Source organism: Brachypodium distachyon, chromosome 4, assembly GCF_000005505.3.
Source record: "Brachypodium distachyon strain Bd21 chromosome 4, Brachypodium_distachyon_v3.0, whole genome shotgun sequence".
NCBI classification, from domain to species: Eukaryota; Viridiplantae; Streptophyta; class Magnoliopsida; order Poales; family Poaceae; genus Brachypodium; species Brachypodium distachyon.
Genome location: NC_016134.3, coordinates 28958085 through 28979946, shown reverse-complemented (window position 1 = coordinate 28979946; position 21862 = coordinate 28958085). Strand labels below are relative to the sequence as shown.

The following is a 21862-nucleotide window of genomic DNA, read 5'->3' as shown; positions in this document are numbered from 1 at the left end:
AACAACAATGACAACCATGAGGGAGAAAACGACAATGCAGTGACCATGCAGACTATGTTGGCAACTCAGACTCAATTTTCCAAATGGTAACCTGGCAGATAACCAACAACCAGAACATCAATCAGAATAACCAGCACCAGCATCCAAGGATCAACAACAACAAGGGCAGTGGCTAGAACAATGGAGGCAACCTAGGGCAGAACCGCACCACTGGCAGAGATCTGAGCCAAGTGCAATGCTTTAAGTGTCACAAGATGGGACACTACTGCAATGATTGTCCTGAGAAGTTTAATGAGGCGGGAGCAAAGCCCAACCCATTCTAGAAGGGCAATGTGAACCACGTCAACATGGAGGAAATCACGGAGGAGCAAGCTATCATAATCGGCACCTTCCGTCTAAATTCTTTTGAAGCACTCGTACTGTTTGATACCGGTGCATCGCATTCTTTTATCTCAAGGAGTTTTGTGCATGAGAATGGATTGACCACTAGTACCTTAGTGAACCCTATGAAGGTGAAGTCACCTGGGGGAGAGATGATAACGGCTCATGAATGCCGAATGCTGACATTAGAAATTGGAAAACACAATTTCCCCACAGACCTGATAGTGTTAGGATCAAAAGGCTTGGATGTGATCCTAGGAATGGATTGGTTAGCCAAGTATGAAGGACTTATAGATTGTGTCAAGAGGACTGTTACACTCACAACCCCAGAGAAGAAGCGAATTCGCTTCAAGTCAACCTATGAGCTTAAATTACCTAAGGTAAATTCTCTTAAGGGGGTTAGCCAAGAAGATGTACCGATAGTGAAGGAATATCCGGATGTGTTTCCAGAAGAATTACCAGGCATGCCACCGGACCGAGATGTGGAATTTCTTATTGAGTTATTGCTAGGAAGTGGACCTATAGCCAAGAGACCGTATAAGATGGCTGTAGATGAATTGAAAGAGCTGAAGAAGCAATTGGCAGAACATTTGGCCAAATGATTTATTCGCCCTAGCTCATCACCATGGGTAGCACCTGTTCTATTCGTGGAAAAGAAAGACAAGAGCCAAAGAATGTGCATAGACTATCGCTCACTAAATGAGGTGACAATAAAGAACAAGTACCCACTACCCATAATCAATGATCTATTCGATCAGTTGAAAGGAGCCTGTGTTTTCTCAAAGATCGATCTTCGATCAGGTTATTTTCAGTTAAAGATCTGAGAAGTGGATATACCCAAGACAGCGTTTACCACTAGGTATGGCCTTTATGAGTACACAGTGATGCCTTTTGGATTAACCAATGCCCCGGCTTACTTCATGAATATGATGAACAAGGTATTCATGGAATATTTGGATACGTTTGTCGTAGTATTCATCGACGACATTTTGATCTACTCGAAGAGCAAAGAAGAACATGAAGAACATTTGCGTCTGATCATGGAAAAGCTTAGAGAGCACAAGCTTTATGCAAAATTCAGCAAGTGTGAATTTTGGTTGTCTGAAGTTGGTTTCTTGGGACACATTGTGTCAGGAAATGGAATTGCCGTCGACCCCGCTAAAGTGGCAGCGGTGACTGAATGGGAAGTCCCTAAGAACGTCGGAGATGTTCGCAGCTTTTTAGGACTTGCTGGATATTACAGGAGGTTCATAGAGAATTTCTCCAAGATTGCGAAGCCTATGACTGAACTTTTGAAGAAAGAAAAGAAGTTTGAATGGACTGATAAATGTGAGGAAAGTTTTCAGGATTTGAAGAAGAGGTTAGTAACAGCACCCATCCTTGTTTTACCCGACTTACTGGAAGATTTTCAAGTGTACTGTGACGCTTCGCGTTTAGGATTGGGCTGTGTTTTGATGCAAGGAGGAAGAGTCGTAGCATACGCCTCAAGACAACTTAAGAATCATGAAGGAAATTACCCCACTCATGATCTGGAACTAGCATCGGTAGTGCACGCACTCAAGACTTGGAGGCACTATCTCATGGGAAAGCAATGTGAGTTATTCACCGATCATAAAAGCTTGAAGTATATATTCACACAGAAGGAATTGAACTTGAGACAAAGAAGATGGTTAGAGTTAATCAAGGATTATAATCTGAATCTTCAATACCATCCGGGCAAGTCTAACGTAGTAGCTGACGCTTGAGCCGCAAGGGCTATGTTAATGGACTTACCGCTGGAGAGTTACCTGCAGAATTGTGTGAGCAATTCAAGGACCTCAGATTGGAGTTAGTTCAAGAAGGTTACTTAGCCAACATGGAAGTACAACCCACTCTGCTGGATAGAATTAGAGAAGCCCAGAAAGAAGACTCAGAAATAAGAACGATAAAGGATAATATGGCTGTTGAGAAAGCAAAAGGATTCGTTGAGGACGATCAAGGTACCGTATGGTTTGAGAAGCGTATTTGTGTACCACAAGACCTCGAGATCAGAAAGCTAATACTACAGGAAGCTCATGATTCACCGTACTCAATCCACCCCGGTAATACAAAGATGTACATGGACTTGAAAGAAAAGTTTTGGTGGACGGGATTGAAGCGAGACATCGCTGAGTATATCGCTCTGTGTGATGTTTGTAGCAGAGTCAAGGCTGAACATCAGAAACCAGCTGGATTACTAAGACCATTGCCAGTGCCAGACTGGAAATGGGATAAGGTAGGCAATGGACTTCATCACCGGCTTACCAAAGACGAGATCTGGTTATGATTCAATATGGGTAGTAGTCGACCGTTTGACCAAAGTTGCTCATTTCATACCAGTAGAGACTACCTATAAGAGTGCACAGTTGGCCAAACGATACATGTCTAGGATGGTATGCCTACATGGAGTTCCTAAAGAGATCGTTTCAGACAGAGGTACCCAATTTACTTCAAGATTTTGGGGACAATTGCACGAGTCTCTAGGCACGAGACTAGAGTTTAGCACAACGTTTCACCCTCAAACAGATGGACAAACAGAAAGAGTGAACCAAATTCTTGAAGATATGTTAAGAGCTTGCGCTCTGGACTATGGTTCTAGCTGGGATGAGAATCTATCATATGCAGAGTTCTCATACAAAACAGTTTCCAAGTGAGTATTGGAATGGCACCATTCGAAGCTTTGTATGGCAAGAAGTGCAGGACACCTTTGCTATGGGATGGTGTAGGAGACCGCAGTCTATTCGGACCCGACATGATAAAAGACGCTGAAGAGAAGGTCAGACTGATTCGAGACAGACTTAAGATAGCTCAATCCAGACAAAAGAGTTATGCAGATTCCAAACGAAGGGATGTCATTAATGAGATTGGTGACAGAGCGTATCTCAGAGTTTCCCCGATACGCGGAGTTAAAAGATTTGGGATTAAAGGAAAACTAGCGCCACGCTATATCGGACCCTACAAGGTTTTAGCACGCCAAGGAGAGGTTGCTTACAAGTTGGAGTTACCTGAAAAGTTGACAAGTGTCCACGACGTTTTCCACATGTCACAGTTAAAAAAATGTCACCCGGAGATGTCAGATACGCCACTAACGGATACAGTTTCACTTGACGAAGTGGAGATTCAAAGCGATCTCACATACGAAGAGAAACCAACCAGGATCTTGGAAACAGCGGAAAGACATACCCGTTCCAAGACAATCAGGTTCTGCAAGGTTCAATGGAATCACCACACTGAAGAAGAAGCTATGTGGGAACGCGAAGATGATCTTCGAGAAGACCACCCACACCTTTTTGCTAACCAACAGGAATCTCGAGGACGAGATTCATCTTAAGGGGGTTAGTTCTGTAACATCCCAATTTTCAAAATTCTTCATATGCATTGCATATCATAAGCATCATGCCACCCTTGCATTGGATCACTTTCAAAACCCTAAAGTTTGCCCAGAAAACCCTTTTGCAAAAATGCTTTTATTTGATTTTGGGCTTTGATCTTGCTCTTGAGTATTTGCATTTTTTAACCCATGAGGGTATTGTGGTAAAAAGGGATTTAATGCATATATATAGAGCTATCCCATAATTGGCTTTTGAAAGTATTTTGAAAAATAATTTGTTTTGATAACCTAAGGACCCTAAAAGCCATTTTATAGGCAAATGTATTTTTAAATATTTTATTTTGAGAAAATTCTTGCTCCAAAAGTTAGATCATATGAAAATATGATTTTAAAAATTTTGTTGCATTTTATTTGGAGTGATTCGGAACTCCGAATCAATTTTGAGGTTCAAAAACAGAAAATAGATAAAAGAAAAGGAAAAACCGGCCGAACCGGCCGAACCGGACTGACCCGGTCAAACCGGACCGAACCGGACCGGCTCCGCCCAGCCCGAGCCGCCCGCTCTCCCTGACCGGTGGGACCCACGCGTCATCTTCAACCTCCGTCAGAAAAATCCGGCCACGCACGTCCGCGAACTCCCACGATTCCGTTCCGATTTCTTCGCGCACGAACCACCAAATCCGAAACCCCGCGCGTCATATCGAAGCCCCCGAACTCCTCTACCAGTTCCCCCAAACCGCTCACCCAATTTCGCATCGGTTAGGATTTAATTTCTCGCCGAAGTTCTTCACGGACGTCGCCGTTCTTCGCGTTTTGCCTATACTACCTGGGATTTATAGCTAGCATAGAGGTACGAGTAATAGTCCTATCAATGCATCTCTACCAACAACACTAATGCATAAGTATTTTAAAACAACAATAATAATGGGATATGATCAAAGCGAACTTGCCTTGTCCAAGGTTGTGATAGTTCTCGCACTCTTCGCAACAACTAGGAATCACACTCCACACAATCTAAAATAAAAGAAACATACACACAATAAACACAACATTCAATACAAAAGCCATGCCATGATGCATATGCCATGATGATGCACACAAAGGTTACTTCCAAAGTACAAGTTTTGTTTCTGTTTTGAAAAGTTTTTCAAAAGATTTGGACAGATTATACAACATCAAGTGGTAATTAATATGCATGATACATGGATAGGGTTTAAAACAAAATATTGTGCGGCTTTTGCAACATAGGGCAATATTTAACGTGTATGCCATGATTATACACAAAATAGTTTCTTTTCTGGTCCTAATGGACAGAGAACAAGTTTAAATAATTTTACAGCAAAATAGCATGTTCAAAACTATTTTGAAACAATTCATTTGAAATTTAAACCATATTCAATCATTCTGTAAATAGCTTCTGTCTAAGTTGTTCAAAACTGAAATTAAACAGTGCCAAAATATTCTACACGTTGTGACGATTCCAGAATGGTGTGGATCACAATTTTTGGACAAACGGTTTGAAAGATATGATGCTTTGAAGTTGTAGGGTCTTTTCTGCAAAAATGCACTATCTAATTCGGCCGAATTAAAATAAAACAAAATGCTTTGCCACGTGGCAGCGCAGGATTGGCCCGGGGCTAGGGTTCCGGCCGGCGGGGCGAGCGCGCCGGCGGCGGCGCGGGGCGGCGCGGCGCAGGCGGGCGGGCGACGCAGGCGGCGCGGGCGAGTGGCGGGGGCGGCGCGCGCGGGGCAGCGCGGGCGTGGGCAGGCGGGAGGAGGCGGCGCGCGGGGCAGCGCGGGCGCAGCCGGGCGGCCGGAGGTGGGGAAGACGGGCGGCGAACGGCGGCGCGCAGACGGCGCAAGGGCGCGGGTGCAGGACGCGGGTGACGGGAGCGTCGCGGGCGGCCGAAGGCGGCGGCGGTGGCCAATCGCAAAGGCAAGCACGTCACGGCGTTCGGGACGGGGAGAGGAGACAGGCTAGGGGGTTGGCGCGGGGAGAACCTCACCGGAACGGCGGAGAAACGCGAAGAACGGAGGTGGCAGCAACGAACTCCGGCGAGCAATTACTTTCTAACCGGTGCGAAATTGGACGTGGGGTTTGGGGGAAGTGGAAGAGTAGTTCGAGGGCTTCGATATGACGTGCGGGGTTTCGGATTTGGAGGTTCGTGCGCGAAGAAATCGGAGGTGGATTCGTGGGCAGTTCGCGGGCGTGCGTGGCCGGAATTCTCGGACGGAGGTTGAAGATGACGGCGGGGTGCACTGGTCAGGGAGAGCGGGCGGCTCGGCTGGGCGGAGCCGGTCGGTCCGGTCCGGTTCGGCCGGTTTTCCTCGGTTTTTCCTTTTCTTTTATCTATTTTCCGTTTTTGAACCTCAAAATTGATTCGGAGCTCGAAATCACTCCAAATAAAATGCAACAAAATTTGTAAAATCATATTTTCATATGATCTAACTTTTGGAACAAGAATTTTCTCAAAATAAAATATTTAAAAATACATTTGCCTATAAAATGGATTTTAGGGCCCTTAGGCTATCGAAACAAATTATTTTTTTCAAAATACTTTCAAAAGAGAAATTATGGGATAGCTCTATATATGCATTAAATCTCTTTTTATCACAATACCCTCATGGGTTAAAATGCAAATACTCAAAAGCAAGATCAACGACCAAAATCAAATAAAGGCGTTTCTGCAGAAGGGTTTTCTGGGCAAATTTTAGGGTTTTGAAAGTGATCAAATGCAAGGGTGACATGATGCTCATGATATGCAATGCATATGAAAAGTTTTGAAAATTGGGATGTTACAGTTCTGCACGGGAGTTGTTCATTTTGCCGATGTGTTGGTCCGGGACCAGGTGGTCTGCCGGCCTGGCTTCTTTCATCTTGCTGGAGACCGTGCTGTTTATTTCACTCATCAGAATGAAGGTCATAATGCTAGGCGTACTGAGGGTTTGTTGATGTTCTATGTCATGTTCTTGGGTTGGCCGATTGATTACTGTGATGAGCGTCTCTTCCGTCAGGCAGTGCTTAGATTCGGTTTCCCCCTCAATTGGGTTAATCGACACATGAAGGAGGCCTATATCCTGATTCGGTGTTTGGTCAAGGAGCATCTCAAGGTCCCGCGTAGCACCATCCTTGAACACATCTGTTTTTTTGGTGGAAGGGGGCGTTCCTGGACAATGCCCACTATGCTGCTTGATGGTGATATGGATGGAGTGTTACCTTTTGAAGAAGAGCTTCCGGAGGCCACTAGGAACCGCCACGGTCCGCTGCCTCCGCCTGAACCTGAAGATGGTTGGGAGTTCTGGGGGAATAATGGTGATGATGCCAATGCCAAGCCGGCTGTGCATGGCTGGCCCCAAGATGAACAGGATGTTCTGATGCCTGATATTCCAGATGCGCCTCAGGATCACCGTGCTCCTCAGCGTCCCCTTAGTCTGAGATTGGACCAGGCCCCTGCTGCGTCTGATAGCATGAACTCCAGCAGCGAGGGGGCTATTGTGCTGCGCCTCGGCCCTGATTATTCGGCCCCAAGACGCCGTGCTCTGCCTGGTCTCAACATTCGCAGTCCTCAGCGTGCTTCTGTGTCGGCGCCTACTTCCTATCAAGACATGGATCATGAGCTTCAGGTCTTCAGTCAGGACTTGGGGATTGCGTCTGCTTTTGACCGTGACCTCCAGATTGCTCTCCTGGATCAGCATGATCAAGCTCTGGAACTGAAGAACGAGGCATTCGATCCCTCTGATCCCAAAGGTAAAAAGATTGTTGTTGGCCCCTCTCGTACTGTGGTTCCTCCTGGCACCATCAAGTGTTCTGAACCTGCTCCTGTGATCGATTTGGTTGGACGTGTCAAGGATCCTTTTATTGTGCCAGCCAGCTCCTCTGTTATTTGGCCATCTCCCATGTTTCACATCCTTGGGTTGACTCCTCAGTCTGCTGTGCCTGATCGGCCAACGCTGCACAGTCCGGCAGAGAATGTTCATGCTGATCAGTCTCTCAGTCAGAATCAGTTGAATACACTCCAAGATATTGCTCCCACCTCTGCTAAGAAGAAATGGCTTATCCAGTACTTAGCTGATTTGGTTAACAAGGAGGACTCTGCTTCTGCCGTCATGGGGGACTCTCACTCTGATTTCTCTCCCATCCGCAAGTTGGATCCTCTCCTGGTCAATGATCTGGCGCCGGCCTCGTCTCACACCAGCTCTGCTCTCAAACCTCGAAGTGCTAGAAGCTTTGGGAAGGTGTACAAAAGAAGAAGTAAGCAGGGTGGGGGTGATGCTGCTCTTTCCCGCCACAGGATGTTTCAAGCTTTGGGCCTCAATTCGCCGGCGTCTGCTGGTCCGGCCCTTTCTGGCCCTGCTCGCATTAGCCATGGGCCAGTTTCTGAAGGTGATGTCAGGAGAAGCTCCAGACTCAGTGCTCTCCATCAGGGCTTCAAGAAAGACTTTGCCGCCATTCACCGTGGCTCCACCAGTCAGCTACCCCGTGGCTCCAAATCCAGCTCTCGTTCAAGTTCTCGTTCTGTTTCTAGCAGTGCGTCTCGTCGCTCCATCAACATGGCGCTGCCGGCTGATCTACAGCAACATCTTCAGCCCTCAGACGAAGTTCCTGTGCCTGGACCGATTCCCATGCAGGTGTTGCAATCGACTGGGATCTCCTTTTGTGGTCTTGCCCCTTCGGCGCTGGAGACCGAGAAGTTGACCAACCCTGACGTGCCTGATGTTGCTACACCAGATGCTTAGAGGGAGCTGGGGACACTTAACTCTGTGGAGGAGACTCTTGGTGCGCTCCGCTTTTTGGCTGGTTTGCCGTTTATGTCCCCCTTTTGTGTCTAAACTGCTTATTTTGTCGACCACCGCTGTGCTTTGGTCGTGTCCGCTCTTCTGCTTAGTTTGTTTTAATGAATAGTACAACATCTGCTTCTCGGTCGTGGAATGTCCTTTGCTGGAACGTTCGTGGCATTAATTCGTCTAGTAAACATGATGCAATTCGTGCGCGTATTTTTGAAGGATATTGCTCTGTTGTATGCTTGCAGGAAACTAAAAAGGGTGCGCTTTGATCTTGCGTATGTCAAGCAATTCGCCCCTCGCAAGCTTGATCGTTTCGCTTCGGTGCCGGCCGTGGGGACTGTTGGTAACTCTGGGACCTGATCACCATCTGGGATGTTGCTCTCTTCAGTGGCACCTTCCTTGACTCGCTCCCCTTTGCCCTTCATGTGATGCTCAGATCCCACATGTCGGCCGACTGCTTTCACATCATCAACGTCTCTGGCCCTTACACTGCGGAGGCGAGGTCGGAATTTCAGGACTGGCTATGTTCTCTGGATATTGGGGATGAGGAAGATTGGCTCTTCCTAGGTGACTTCAACCTCTACCACTCTCTCGAAAACCGCAACCGCCCGGGTGGAAATATTCAGGACATGCTTCGCTTCAACAACGTCCTTGCTGCTCTCGAACTCAATGAACTCCCCATTCTTGGGCGTGCCTTTACCTGGAGTAACATGCAAGAAGATCCCCTCTTGGAGCAAGTTGACTGGTTCTTTACCTCTAACGCCTGGGTCGTCAACCATCCCAATACTTCTGTTAGACCTCTTGTCCGTGCTACCTCTGATCACGTTCCTTGTGTGGTTACTATTGCTACTTCTATCCCCAAGCCTGTTGTTTTTCGTTTTGAGAACTATTGGATTCATATGCCGGGTTTCCTTGACGTGGTCAGTACGTTTTGGAACTTACCGGTTCATGCCAACAGTGTGGCTGGCAGAGTGGTGGCACGTCTCAAGGCTGTGCGTAGCGGGCTTCGGATGTGGAGTAAGCGCTCCCCTCGCCTGGATGTTTGGATCGGTAACAGTGAAATGGTGATTGTCGAGCTGGACTGCCTTGAAGAACTTAGGCCGCTCGTCTCCTATGAGTTCAATTTCAGAATTTTACTTAAGGCTCATGTGGCTAGGCTTAGATATCTGAAGAAAATCATTTGGAAGCAGAGGTGCTCTATTCGCCGGGCCAAATTGGGTGATGAATGCACCAAATTCTTCCATGCTTGGGCCACCAAAGCCCGTCGGTGCAATACCATCCCTCAGCTGTGCGGCCCAGGTGGTCTGGTGGCTGACACGCATCAAGACAAGGCCCAAGCCCTCTGGCTGGCCTTCAGGGATCGCTTGGCCCAGGCCGAGCCTCGCGTCCTGATTCCGGAAATTGCTGCCCTTATTCATCATCATCCTGGGCTGGATGATCTGTTGGCCCCGTTCTCGCCGGACGAAATCGATGCTGCGATTAGGCTTTCCCCATGTGACAGAGCTCCCGGTCCTAATGGATTCAATGGTCAGTTTGTCAAGTCCTGCTGGCAGATCATTAGATTTGAAATTTATGGAATATGCAATGAGTTCTTCCTCAACAATGTCAGTCTTCGCTGCATCAACTCCTCCTTCATCACCCTGATTCCTAAGGTCCTGTCCCCAGAATCCGTCAATGACTTCCGGCCCATTTCACTCCTCAATACCTGCCTCAAACTAATCACAAAGATTCTTTCCCTCCGTCTGCAAAGGATCATTCTGCAACTTGTTCATGCCAACCAATATGGCTTTCTCCAGAGTCGCACCAATCAGGACTGTCTCGTCTGGACCTTAGAGTATCTTCATCAGTGCAGGCACTCACGCAGAGAGATTGTGGTTATCAAGCTTGATTTTTAAAAGGCCTTTGATTTGATTGATCACTCCGCCATCATTGCCATCCTTCAGAATCTGGGTTTCGACGCCCGATGGGTCGGCTGGATTGAGATCCTCCTTTGTTAGGATAATCTTGAGTTTGAGTCTAGCTAGGTGCATGTGTTTGTGTCCTAATCAGATTAGGAGTGTGTCTATGCGTGAGTTAGTAGTGTTCATGTGCATGTGTGATTCAGCGTGAGTTGTGTTCGAGTAGGACTAGTAGTCCGTATGGTGTTGGGATTGTGCGTGTATATATACGCATGCAACCCTCTGGCTTGTAATCAAGGTGGTGGGATTTGAGAAAGAAATAAAAAGAAAATAGAGGGCATGATACACGCCCTTGGCCAAATAATTGTGTGATCGTTTCTGCATGCGCGTCTTCATGTCTTGATCTTTGGGCAAACCCAACATTTGGTATCAGAGCGAGGTCCAAGATTTGAAGACATGCTTGCCCCAGGGAGGGATGTGCTAGCGCCTCGGAGCGGGCAACGGTGGCGGAGCGGCGTCCGTGGATTGAAGCGGTCAATCGGCGCAGTGGCGTCTGCAGATCAAAGCGAGTGATCTGCGGCTGTGCGGTGGAGTAGAGTGCAACGGATTGGATCGAGTTGTCGTTGTGGTGGGCCGATCTTCTAGTAACGGAAGATCATAATACTGATCGCCAGAAAGTACTCGGCATCAGGGCAAACTATCGTTGGCAAGCTCGTTGAGGAGTTATGTGTGTCCAGGTCAGCGTCTGTGAGTCGTGGTTGTGTTCAAGTACCCGTCGGTGCGAGGTTCTGTTGCAGTGGAAGAATGTCATGGTCGAAGGTTGTCTGGTATGGTGTGTCATCGGAGCAAGAGATTGACGTGCGTGCAAACGAGGTGGCATGTGGTCATCTGCGTGTCTCGGCGAGAAGATCAAGTTCGGCGTGTAGTGGGACCATGACCAGTTTAGTTGAGTTCCTGCGTGAGATTAATGGTGCGTCTAATCTGGATGTAGCACGCGAGATGTGTCCGCGTGGGCTGGTAGTCCGGATCATGCGTTGAATTGAGTCGACGAGTCGTGAAGCTGAAGAGAGAGCCAAAAGCAAGGGGAGCATGGAAGACGTCAACTTCCAGATTAGGGGGAGATTGTTAGGATAATCTTGAGTTTGAGTCTAGCTAGGTGCATGTGTTTGTGTCCTAATCAGATTAGGAGTGTGTCTATGCGTGAGTTAGTAGTGTTCATGTGCATGTGTGATTCAGCGTGAGTTGTGTTAGAGTAGGACTAGTAGTCCGTATGGTGTTGGGCTTGTGCGTGTATATATACGCATGCAACCCTCTGGCTTGTAATCAAGGTGGTGGGATTTGAGAAAGAAATAAAGAGAAAATAGAGGGCACGATACACGCCCTTGGCCAAATAATTGTGTGATCGTTTCTGCGTGGGCGTCTTCATGTCTTGATCTTTGGGCAAACCCAACATGCTTGCTTCAGGCTCCTCCTCCATCCTTCTTAATGGTGTCCCGGGAAAGCAGTTTAGTTGTCTTCGTGGGGTTCGTCAGGGGGATCCGCTTTCCCCCCTTCTGTTTGTCATTGCTGCGGATCTCCTTCAACTCATCATCAACCGCGCCTTCCACCTCTTCTGGGCCTTCCTATTCCAAATGGTGATGAGCACTTCCCGATTGTTCAGTATGCGGATGACACCCTAATTGTTATGCAAGCCTCCATCCTTCAACTCCTCTGCCTTAAGGCCTTCCTGGAGTCGTTTCATTAAGCAACGGGCTTGAGGGTGAATTACTCCAAATCATGCCTCATTCCCATTAATGTCTCTGAGCAGAAAATTCAAATTTTGGCTGGCACTCTTGGTTGCTCTGTTGGAAAATTCCTGTTCACTTACCTTTGCCTTCCGGTTGGCACCACCAGACCTAAGCTTCAGGAGCTCATGCCCATCATTGATCGTATGGACAGAAGGCTTGCCTCTTGCTCCTCCTTTCTCTCCTTTGGTGGGCGTCTACAGGTTGTCAAATCGGTCTTCTCTGCTTTTCCGGCCTACGCCCTTAGTATCTTCAAGGTCAGAGATGGTTTTATTGAGGCGGTGGATAAGCGCCGCAGGATTGCTCTTTGGAATAAGTCTGAAATCACCGAAAGATGTAAATCTATTGCTGCCTGGGACAAAGTCTGTGCCCCTAAAGCTTGTGGCAGGCTTGGTGTGCTTAATCTTTCAGTTTTCAATGAAGCTCAGATGGTCAAGTTTTTGCACAAATTCTACAACAAGACAGACACTCCTTGGGTTAATCTTGTCTGGTCCTCCTATTACCTGAACTCGGTGCCTCGCTCTGACAATAGCTTTGGTTCCTTCTGGTGGAGGGATCTGGTTCGCCTTGTCCCTGCCTTTAATGAGGCTACTAAAGTGCTGCCGGGATCTGGCTCCTCCATTGCCTTCTGGCAGGATGCCTGGGAGGATAACCTTCCTCTGTGATAGATTCCCGCGTGCATTCTCTTTTGCCATTGATAAGGATATTTCCCTTCACGACTTTGCTGCTGTGGATGATCACTTTGAGCTGTTCGCCCTTCCTCTTTCCACACTTGCCTTCCAAGAGTTGCAGGACATCCTTCTCATCTTAGAGGAACTTATTCTTCATCATCAGGAACATGATCTCTGGCTTTGCCGTTGGGGCACGGGTGCCTTCTCTTCTAAGTGCTACTACTTACACCGCTTTTCTTGCCTCCAGACCACTGGGAACACAAATTGGATTTGGCACAACAAGTGCATCCCCAAGATCAAAGGCTTCATCTGGCTACTGAATTGTGATCAACTCAACACCAGAGATATTTTGGACAGAAAACACTGCAATCGAGATGGACTATTGTCCTGCGGACTCTGCAATGGAAATTCAAGGGAAACTAGGGATCATCTCTTTTTTCTTTGCTCCTTCAGCTCTTACTGCTGGCTCCGTATTGGCATCCAATGGCCTGGCGATACCCCCAACCTCTCCTGCCTTCATCGACTGCGTCTGAACAAGGGGGCCTTCGCACCAGCGATCCATCGGGAGGTCTTTATGTCGGCGGCTTGGGAACTCTGAAAATGCAGAAATGACTTTAGTTTCAATAATGTGCCCCCCTCGCTTAATACTTGGTTGGCCAAACTTCGTGCCTCCCTTGTTTCTCAAAGTTGTAAGTTTAGTAGTGGAGCCCAGGAGGCTCTGCGAGCCTGGCTCGTCTCCACGGTCTCTGTCCCCTGAGTAGGTATTTTCCTCCTCTCTTCTGATTGTATCCCTCCGGTAACTTGCTTGTGATTGTTTCTATATATATATTTTTCAGTCAAAAAAACGGAATAGCATAACGAATGTATGCATCGAGTGTAAACAACTAGCCAGCCCGGTTAAAAATCTTCTGACATACCATTTCTAGCAAGTTGCATCCAAAAGCCAAAAGTTTCCGCTGAACCACCGTGAGCAGGAAGGGCCACAGATGAGTCACCAGCCTTGTGAAAGCAAATGTCGTGTTCTGTCTTCTGACGTAGAATTCGAGCAAGAACAGAGTAATAAGCAGAGCAAGATCACATAGATAAGTAGTAGCTAGTTTTGGTGATTTTGGATGGTTTCTAGTGTTTCTTTTTGGTAAGATTATTAGCCATCTTGAACAAGACAGTTCCTTGTCTAAAAAAATCTTGAACGAGGCAGTAGAGGAGTTAAAAAAGACACTGATTAGATAATTCTTTCACCCAACAATTTTCAGAGAAAATAACCAACTAACAATAAACTGTCTTGAATGAAAAATCTACTCCCTCCATCCAACAAAAGATGTCTCAAGTTATACATGACTTAGTGTATAGATGCATTCCAATTTAGTCAAAATTAAGACATCCTTTGTTGGACGGAGGAATACCGAACTTCCTAAAAAAAACATCTACTGAACAAAGTCAGCAGGATCCTTTCTGAATCTGAGAACAACTTTGAAACAACTAAATAAGAAGATCATCAGTATGTAAAATTGTTAAGCCCTTCTAAATGCTTGAATGTCAATCGTGCTTTGTTAATCGATCACGTCTGGTCACAAAGCAAATCTTGCTAAAAAATCAAAACAATTAGATAAGAAAATCATCAGTAAATGTTCTTTATTTTTCCTCCTTTTTTGGGGAGATTTAGAAAAAAACTGCGACTCGATCGAAGCAAAGAACATCTCATATGAGTTTAAAAATTCTTCTTCTTCATTGAAACAAAGACAAAGATTCCCCTATTTAAAAAAAACTAAATTAATTAATTAAGGACACCAACAAAACGTTCTGAAGAGAACTTCCTACAAGGACAAACAAAGAGATCTTCCTGCAAGGACAAACAAAGAGATCCTTCGACCGACATCAATTTCCTCATCACTCAGTCAGTGGTTCCCAAGCTCGGTATCATCATCGTAACCAGTCTTCGTTACCGAGCGTGGTAGAAGCCCTCTCCGGCATCGGCTCAGGCATCGGCTCAGGCACCGGCGCTGTCGCCGCAGTGCGAGATGGTCGAGCCGCCCGTGCCCACGTCGCTGCCGTGATCGCTCCCGCCGTCGTAGCCACCACCACAGAACACACCGCCAGCTTCTTGCTGCTGCTCTTCTTCCCCGCCGCCGCCGCTGGACCCCTCTCCGCCATTGCTGGGATCCCCGGCCTGCCAACTCTGCTGCTCCATCTCGTACTGCTGGAACAAAAGAAAATGCTCGTACTCCTTCTTCTCGTAGAAATTGTCCAACACAGCCTGGGTGTACCCGCCGCCGGCAAACTCGCCGGGGCGGGGGAAGACGGCCTCCAGCGGATCCACGCAGTAATCCCCTTCCTCTCCCCCGCCATCGGCAGCCGCGGCAGCTTCCTGGGCGAGCTTCCCCGCCATCCTCTCCCGGGCCTTATCGAACTTAACGCGCGTGAGCATGGCGTTTAGGTGCGGCGGATCCACGATCTCGAACTCGTGCATCACGAACCCAGTGCTCCTCTCGCTCTTCCCATCATAGAACGTCAGATTATACCGATTGAAGGTCACTTCGAGCTCGGCGCCGTCGCCGGGGCGGAGGAAGACGACGACGCCGTCCTCGCCCTTCTGGCCCTGCCAGAACCCGCCGCCCTCGACGATGCGCACCATGCGCCCCCCGTTGTGGTCCGGGTCCGGCGCCGGGCCGAAGAAGAAGGCCTGGTCGGCGGCGCCCGAGAACATGTCGATGCCGTGCCTCTCGAGGACTTGCCATGGCGGGAGCCCGCCCGGGTCGGCGTCGATGACGGCGTGCGAGTAGGGGAAGGGCAGGCCGAGGGCGCGCGGGAGGAGGTAGTGGATGACCAGGTCCTCGTCCGTCGGGTCGAACTTGTACAACGGGGAGCCGCCCGGCGTCGCGAAGCCGTACCGCGCCGCCTCCATGGATGAGAGATCGAAGTTGGATGGGGATTGATTTGCTCTGTTCTGGACTCTGTTTTCTTGGGGGAATCGATCGGGATTGGTGTGGGATTCCGCCGGGGTGTGGCATTGGGGGGGTAATATAGAGGAAGGAAGGACGGCGGGGGGAGGCCGAGCTCGAGCCGGCGAGGATTTTGCCTTGGTTCCCTTGCTCAGCTCGGAGACGGATTCAGAAATTAACAAGGAAAGGGGAACGGGAAAACGCGGGAAGGACTAAGGAGAAAGCACGCGAATTAGCCAAGGATAGCGTGCGTGCGCGTCAAGTTCTGTCCGCAAATATTGATCTTCGTTTCACATGTATCAATCCTCAGTGTCTTGCGGACAAGGCCAGATGGGCAGTGACTGGATTGAAGCAAACAAAAATTCGTGCGAGTCAAAAGAAATTTTCTTCTTCATCGGAACATAGACAAAGATTCGCCTCGTTCAAAACAATTAACCAGTGTAACCACTAAAACCACGACAAATATTTAGAAACGGAGAGAGTATTTATATACTAAAAGCAATATGAGGGTACCGAGGGGAATTTCGTTGATCCACGTCATCAGAATTATTCTGGCAGTTAGATTTGAGATCAAAGGGCCATTGAAAACAAACACGTTCAGATCCGTACAAGCGTTCCAAAAAAAACGAAACGTAATAGCAAAGTTGGTATTTGGTATTAAAAAAAAGAAAAAAAAACATGTCACGTAGGCTGCAAATGAAAGGAAACGACCGAATCCATTCTCCAAACATGTCATGTTGGGATTTTGGTAAAATAAAAAGAAGCATGTCACGTCTTTTTAGGCCTACATCTCTCGTAAAAGGAAACCGACTCCCAATCTTTTCCTTCTTATTTTTTTACCGAAAACTGTTGGAGAGTCCCGACAGTAAGTCTATTTCGTAAACAAGAAGTTATGTACAAATGGATAATTACAAAGCTAAGGTAAGGACCTCAGCCATTAAAGAAAAGGAGCAACCCAGAGTGGTTTAAATCTATGCTGAAGAGAAATATCCTCAATAAAGTCTATCTTCCAATTTCTAAAACTAGGCCTAGTGCCCTCAAAGATGCATCTATTGCGCTGTTTCCAAGTATGCCAGCAACTCATGGCAGCCACCTCCACAAAGAAAGGGTGTCCAAAAGATCTCTGCGTGTCCTTAATAACTTGCTTCAAATCCACATCAGGAGACCACTGAATTTGCAAATAATTCCAAACCCTCTGACCGAATTGACACCTGCTGCCAATCCTCTCGGACGCCAAAATGGCACAGAACACAAGTATAATCATTAGTGACCTGCCAATGCCTCCTGTGCAACATATCCCTAGTGTTCAAACGGTCGTTAATCAACAACCAAGTAAAAACTTTGATGCTAGGAGTGAGACCACACTTCCACACTTTCATCAAATCAGAGCGAACGGGCAGATGATCAAAATTCAGCCCATATCTTTTGGATGAAGAGTAATTGGCTCCCCAAAAATAATTCCGTCCATCTGGTTGATCATGTTGAATACTTTGAAAAAGGCCCACAACCAGCTGCTCATATTCCAAATAAGCCTCCTTCGAGAGAGGCAACTGTAACATGCTTAAGATAGTGTCAGCATGTGAAGCCTGAGCAACCGACCACTTAAAATCAGTGACAGTGAGAAAAGCCGAGGAAATTGCAAGCAAAGAGGTTCACCATGCTAGGGGTCAAACCAGAATAAAAGCGACAAGCCATCCCCCACCTGGCAGTTAGTGAATGGCAAGTACTGATCAGATATTTTCATAATATCCCTCCACCAAAAAGATCCACACAGATTAGCAGCATGAGAAACCTCATTGGCATAATAAGAGTTCCAAATAAGTTCCACCCACGGCACCTTGACACGATTGTAGAATTTATGCAGGTGCTTCATGAGCAGGGCATCATTCTGAAGCCTGAGATTGACAATTCCCAGACCACCCCTAGACTTTGGCCTGCAAATAGCCTCCCAAGCAACCAAAGATTGACGATGACGATTCTGTGCAGACCCACTCCAAAGACAATGTCTCCTTGCACGATCAATCGAGGCAATCACACCTTGGGGGATATGAACACTTATAGTAAGTAGGCAGTGAGGAAAGAACCGAATTCACCATCTGCAATTTACCAGCCTGAGACAAAAAGGAGCAGCTCGCAGTAAGACGACGCTCCCCCCTATCCAACAGGGGTGTGAAATCAGAGACCCGAGGACGTGTCCATCCGAGAGGCAAGCCCAAATAAGTGAAAGGAAGAGCCCCAACCATAGCCAAAATTAGCAGCCACGGTGTCCACCTCCCCATCCTCCAAATTAATAAGGATCATCGAAGATTTATGGAAATTGACACGCAGCCCAGTGGACGTTTCATAATTCAAAAACAATTCTTTCAGCACCTCCAATTGATCTTGAGAAGCAGGCAAAATTAACAGTGTATCATCGGCATATTGGATAACTGGGAAATCCTCCAAACGCCGGGCCGGCACTGGGAGGGATAATCTACGCTGCCTAAAAGCCTCATTGATCACAGATTGAAGGAGATCAGCAGCAAGCGCAAAGAGCAGCGGTGACAAATGATCCCCTTGTCTGACACCCCTGCGGCAAAGAAACCTCTTGCCGGTAGTGCCATTGAGCAAGACACTTGAGGTACCAGAGGACATAATTTCCTTAACCCAACCAATCCATTTAACAGGAAAACCTTTGGCTCGAAGAACTTGAAGGATGGCCGAGTGCTCAATAGTATCAAATGCCTTTTCAAAGTCTAACTTTAAGATAATGATCTTCTCCTGAGATTGCTGGCAGATATGCAAGTACTCAAAAGCCCAAGAAAGGCAATCCTGAATAGTACGAGATTTGATAAACCCATACTGATTGGCATGCACAGATCTTAATATCTGCCCCTGTAATCTATCAGCTGCAAGCTTGGTCAAAAATTTGAGGCAAGTATTTTGTCAAATAGATAGGCCTAAAATGATTAACAGATTCAGGCGAGTTCTTCTTGGGAACCAATGTGATAAAGGACCCATTTATACATTGCAAGGATAAATTTCCATGGAAAAAAGCCTCGGACAAAGCATAGAAATCCTCTTTGATAATGCCCCAGAATTTTTCATAAAAAGCCCATTAAACCCATCTGGCCCAGGAGCCTTATCAATGGGCATCTTCTTCACAATATTGTCAATTTCCTCTCTATCAAAGGGGGCCACAAGCCCATCCAGATCCTCAACAGGCCGAATGATATTCTACAGATTAAAAACCATCATGGGCCCAGAAGACAAGCCCATTCTCTGCCGATAACTAGCCCATAGCGCTGTAGCTTTTTCATCGTGATCAGTCACCACCCTTCCATCTTCCAAAACTAATTGAGCAATGGAGGTTTTACGATATCTTTCAGTTGCCATAGCATGAAAGAATTTCGTGTTCTCATCTCCCAACTTGACCCAACGAATAGTGCATCATTTCCTCCAATAAAGCTGCTTGAAATGGATCGCAAGTTTGTGCTAAACAATGATACGAAAGTTCATCTCAATAGTACACAAAAGCCTCTGATCCTCCACTGAGTCAATAACAAAAATGACCCTATTACATTTATCAATTAAAGCATTAACCTTAGAAATATTTTTGCTCCAATGCTTCAATGAGTAACGAACTCTTTTGAACTTTTCAGAGATAACCAAAGCAATATCATCTCTTCTAGTCGGAACATTCCAGGCCTCCTTCACAACATCCAAAAAACCAGCTTGCTCAACCCAATAATTCTCAAACAGGAATTAATGACCACAACACAGGGAACATGATCCGAGGCAGTCTTAGCCAGCGGAAGCACTGTAGTGTCCGGGTAGACATAGGTCCAAGCAGCAGAAGTAAAAAACCAGTCCAATTGTTCCAACAGAGGGTTAGTCTTCATATTACACCAGGTGTACCTCCTTCCTTTAATAGGAAGCTCCAACAAGCAAAGGCGGCTGATGATCTCATTAAAGAGAAAAATATCATTCATATCCCCCCCTGCTGGTTTTTGTTATTAGGGGACCTAATGAAGTTGAAATCCCCTAACATAAGCCAATTGTCATCCTCATCAATTTCCAAATCAAAAGGCCATTGCACAAAATTATCTCTCAGTGGCCCAGAACATGGCCCATATACATTAACCAAGGTCCAAGTTTCCCCAGATTGCACTGAGGTGAACCTAATGATGATACCAAAAGAATGCATATCAATTAAGACACCAGTGAAGACTGAACTATTCCAGACAATCAAGATACCACTAGAAAGACCAACAGAGGGAGAAAAGACAAAATTGTCAAATATCTTAGGGCAAAACTGGCGAATGTAAGAGCTATCAAAGCAATCTCTCTTGGTCTCCTGTAAACAGATCACAGAACAAAGACTTTCCTCAATCTTGTTTCTAATGGCACGGTGTCTATCAGCAGAATTAATACCCCTCACATTCCAGCAGAGGACACGCCAATTTTTAACACTAGGAATGTTATTCATTAAAACAACCATAATGCAAAGCAGATAATCCAAATAGACCAGCTAAATGGAGCACAACACAAGGTTCCACAGTGCCATAAAAGTAAAACGGCACAAAAGAAGCTCAACCAGGAGCTGAAGATAATAAAAAGTTTTAATTATCATTGGAACCAACTGGTGTAGCAGCAGAGGATGCTCCCATAAGGGAGGCATCAGTAAGATCCTCAGCAGCAATCTCAAGCTCAGTCCCAATTCTTCTTGCCTGCTGCACTGTCAGAAATGGAATCACTGGCTTATCCTCCCCTTTAGCTGATGCCCGAGGCCTCTTGCTTCTTTTGGCAGTATCAGTTGGACCAATCAATTTGAATCCACCCTGCTTGACACTCTGCCTAGTGCACCTCCTCAATCCAGTGGAAACCAGTGGAGTAGCCACCTTAAGAGGACAACCACGCTTCTTAGGAGTGGCAATTGGAGTCTGAGAAAAGACTGGAGCCACCACCTGTGCAACCTCAGCAGAAGAGGAAGCATCAAAACTGAGTGATCTAGCCACCCTACGAGGGGCAACTCTAGGAGACAAATCCACCTGCTGCCAGGTCATTGAAAAACCAGAATCTTGCTCAAAAGCGCGCAACAGTCCAAGATATCTTGCATAAAGTGACAGGCAGCAATGGGCCCAATAAGGAGGGCAGCTGGGAAGGGATCTGCACAACCAGGATCCTAGGAAGAGCAGAAACAAAGTTCTAGGCCCATGCCTTCAAAAGCAAATCAGACTCAATAGGCCTAGGAGGAAGATAAGGCACAATCGCCCAGTTTTGTGGCATTTCTTCAGATGTGGCCTCATTCACCTCCAAAGTCTGACTAGGCCCAGAAGCACGAAGCAAGAGACTAGAAGAGCTTGAGCTAGGAGGAGTGATGTTCATCTCATCAACCAACACCCTCCATATCATCGTCGTCATCATCCTGATGTTGGTGCCAATTGCCCCAAGGTCCAGCAGCTTGCTAGGCAGGATCAGGAATCCAAGCAGGAGGCTGCACAACTAGCCCATGACCAGGCAAAAGATGCTGATTGCCACCATGTGGAGGAAGCTGATCGTCTGGTGGAGGGAACTCATCAGCAAAATCACTATTCAAAATATAAACAGGGATTGTCTAGCTGATAGTTCTCCCCCCCCCCCCCAATGACCTCCCTAACCACAATGTCACGAGGAACAGTGAAAGCATCCTCATATATGACTTTAGCAAGCACTATAACATCAGTAGATTCTCTTTGGATCCAGTACTCAAGCTTACCAAAAGTTTCAACAGCTTGCGTGATGAAAGCATCATCATGAAGATCAAGGGGAATTCCCAGCAGCATAACCCAGCCATTACGAGTAATCTCAGTAGTGCAGAAGTTATTGGCCTCATCATGCTTGACAAATCTCAAAGTACGGCCAGGCCCAAAAGCCACAAGAGGGAAACTGACCACCACATCTCTATCAATCGCATTGCACATGCGGAATCTAGCAAGACTAGAGGGGTGGCAGCGCAGACTAACCACCTCATAATGCAGAACCACAACCATATAAGCATGCACCTGAGCAATGACAGCAGGTACCTCTTCAGTTG

The 21862-nt window shown here is 46.8% G+C and overlaps 1 protein-coding gene across 1 annotated transcript; it reads right to left on the bottom strand.

Moving 5' to 3' along the window:
* Positions 1-14855: 14855 nt before the first annotated feature.
* LOC104585050 (NAC transcription factor NAM-B1) lies at positions 14856-15770 on the bottom strand. Its single transcript, XM_010240967.1, has one exon. It carries the CDS (start codon positions 15768-15770, stop codon positions 14856-14858), a length of 915 nt encoding a protein of 304 aa, XP_010239269.1.
* Between the last annotated feature and the right edge of the window lie 6092 nt (positions 15771-21862).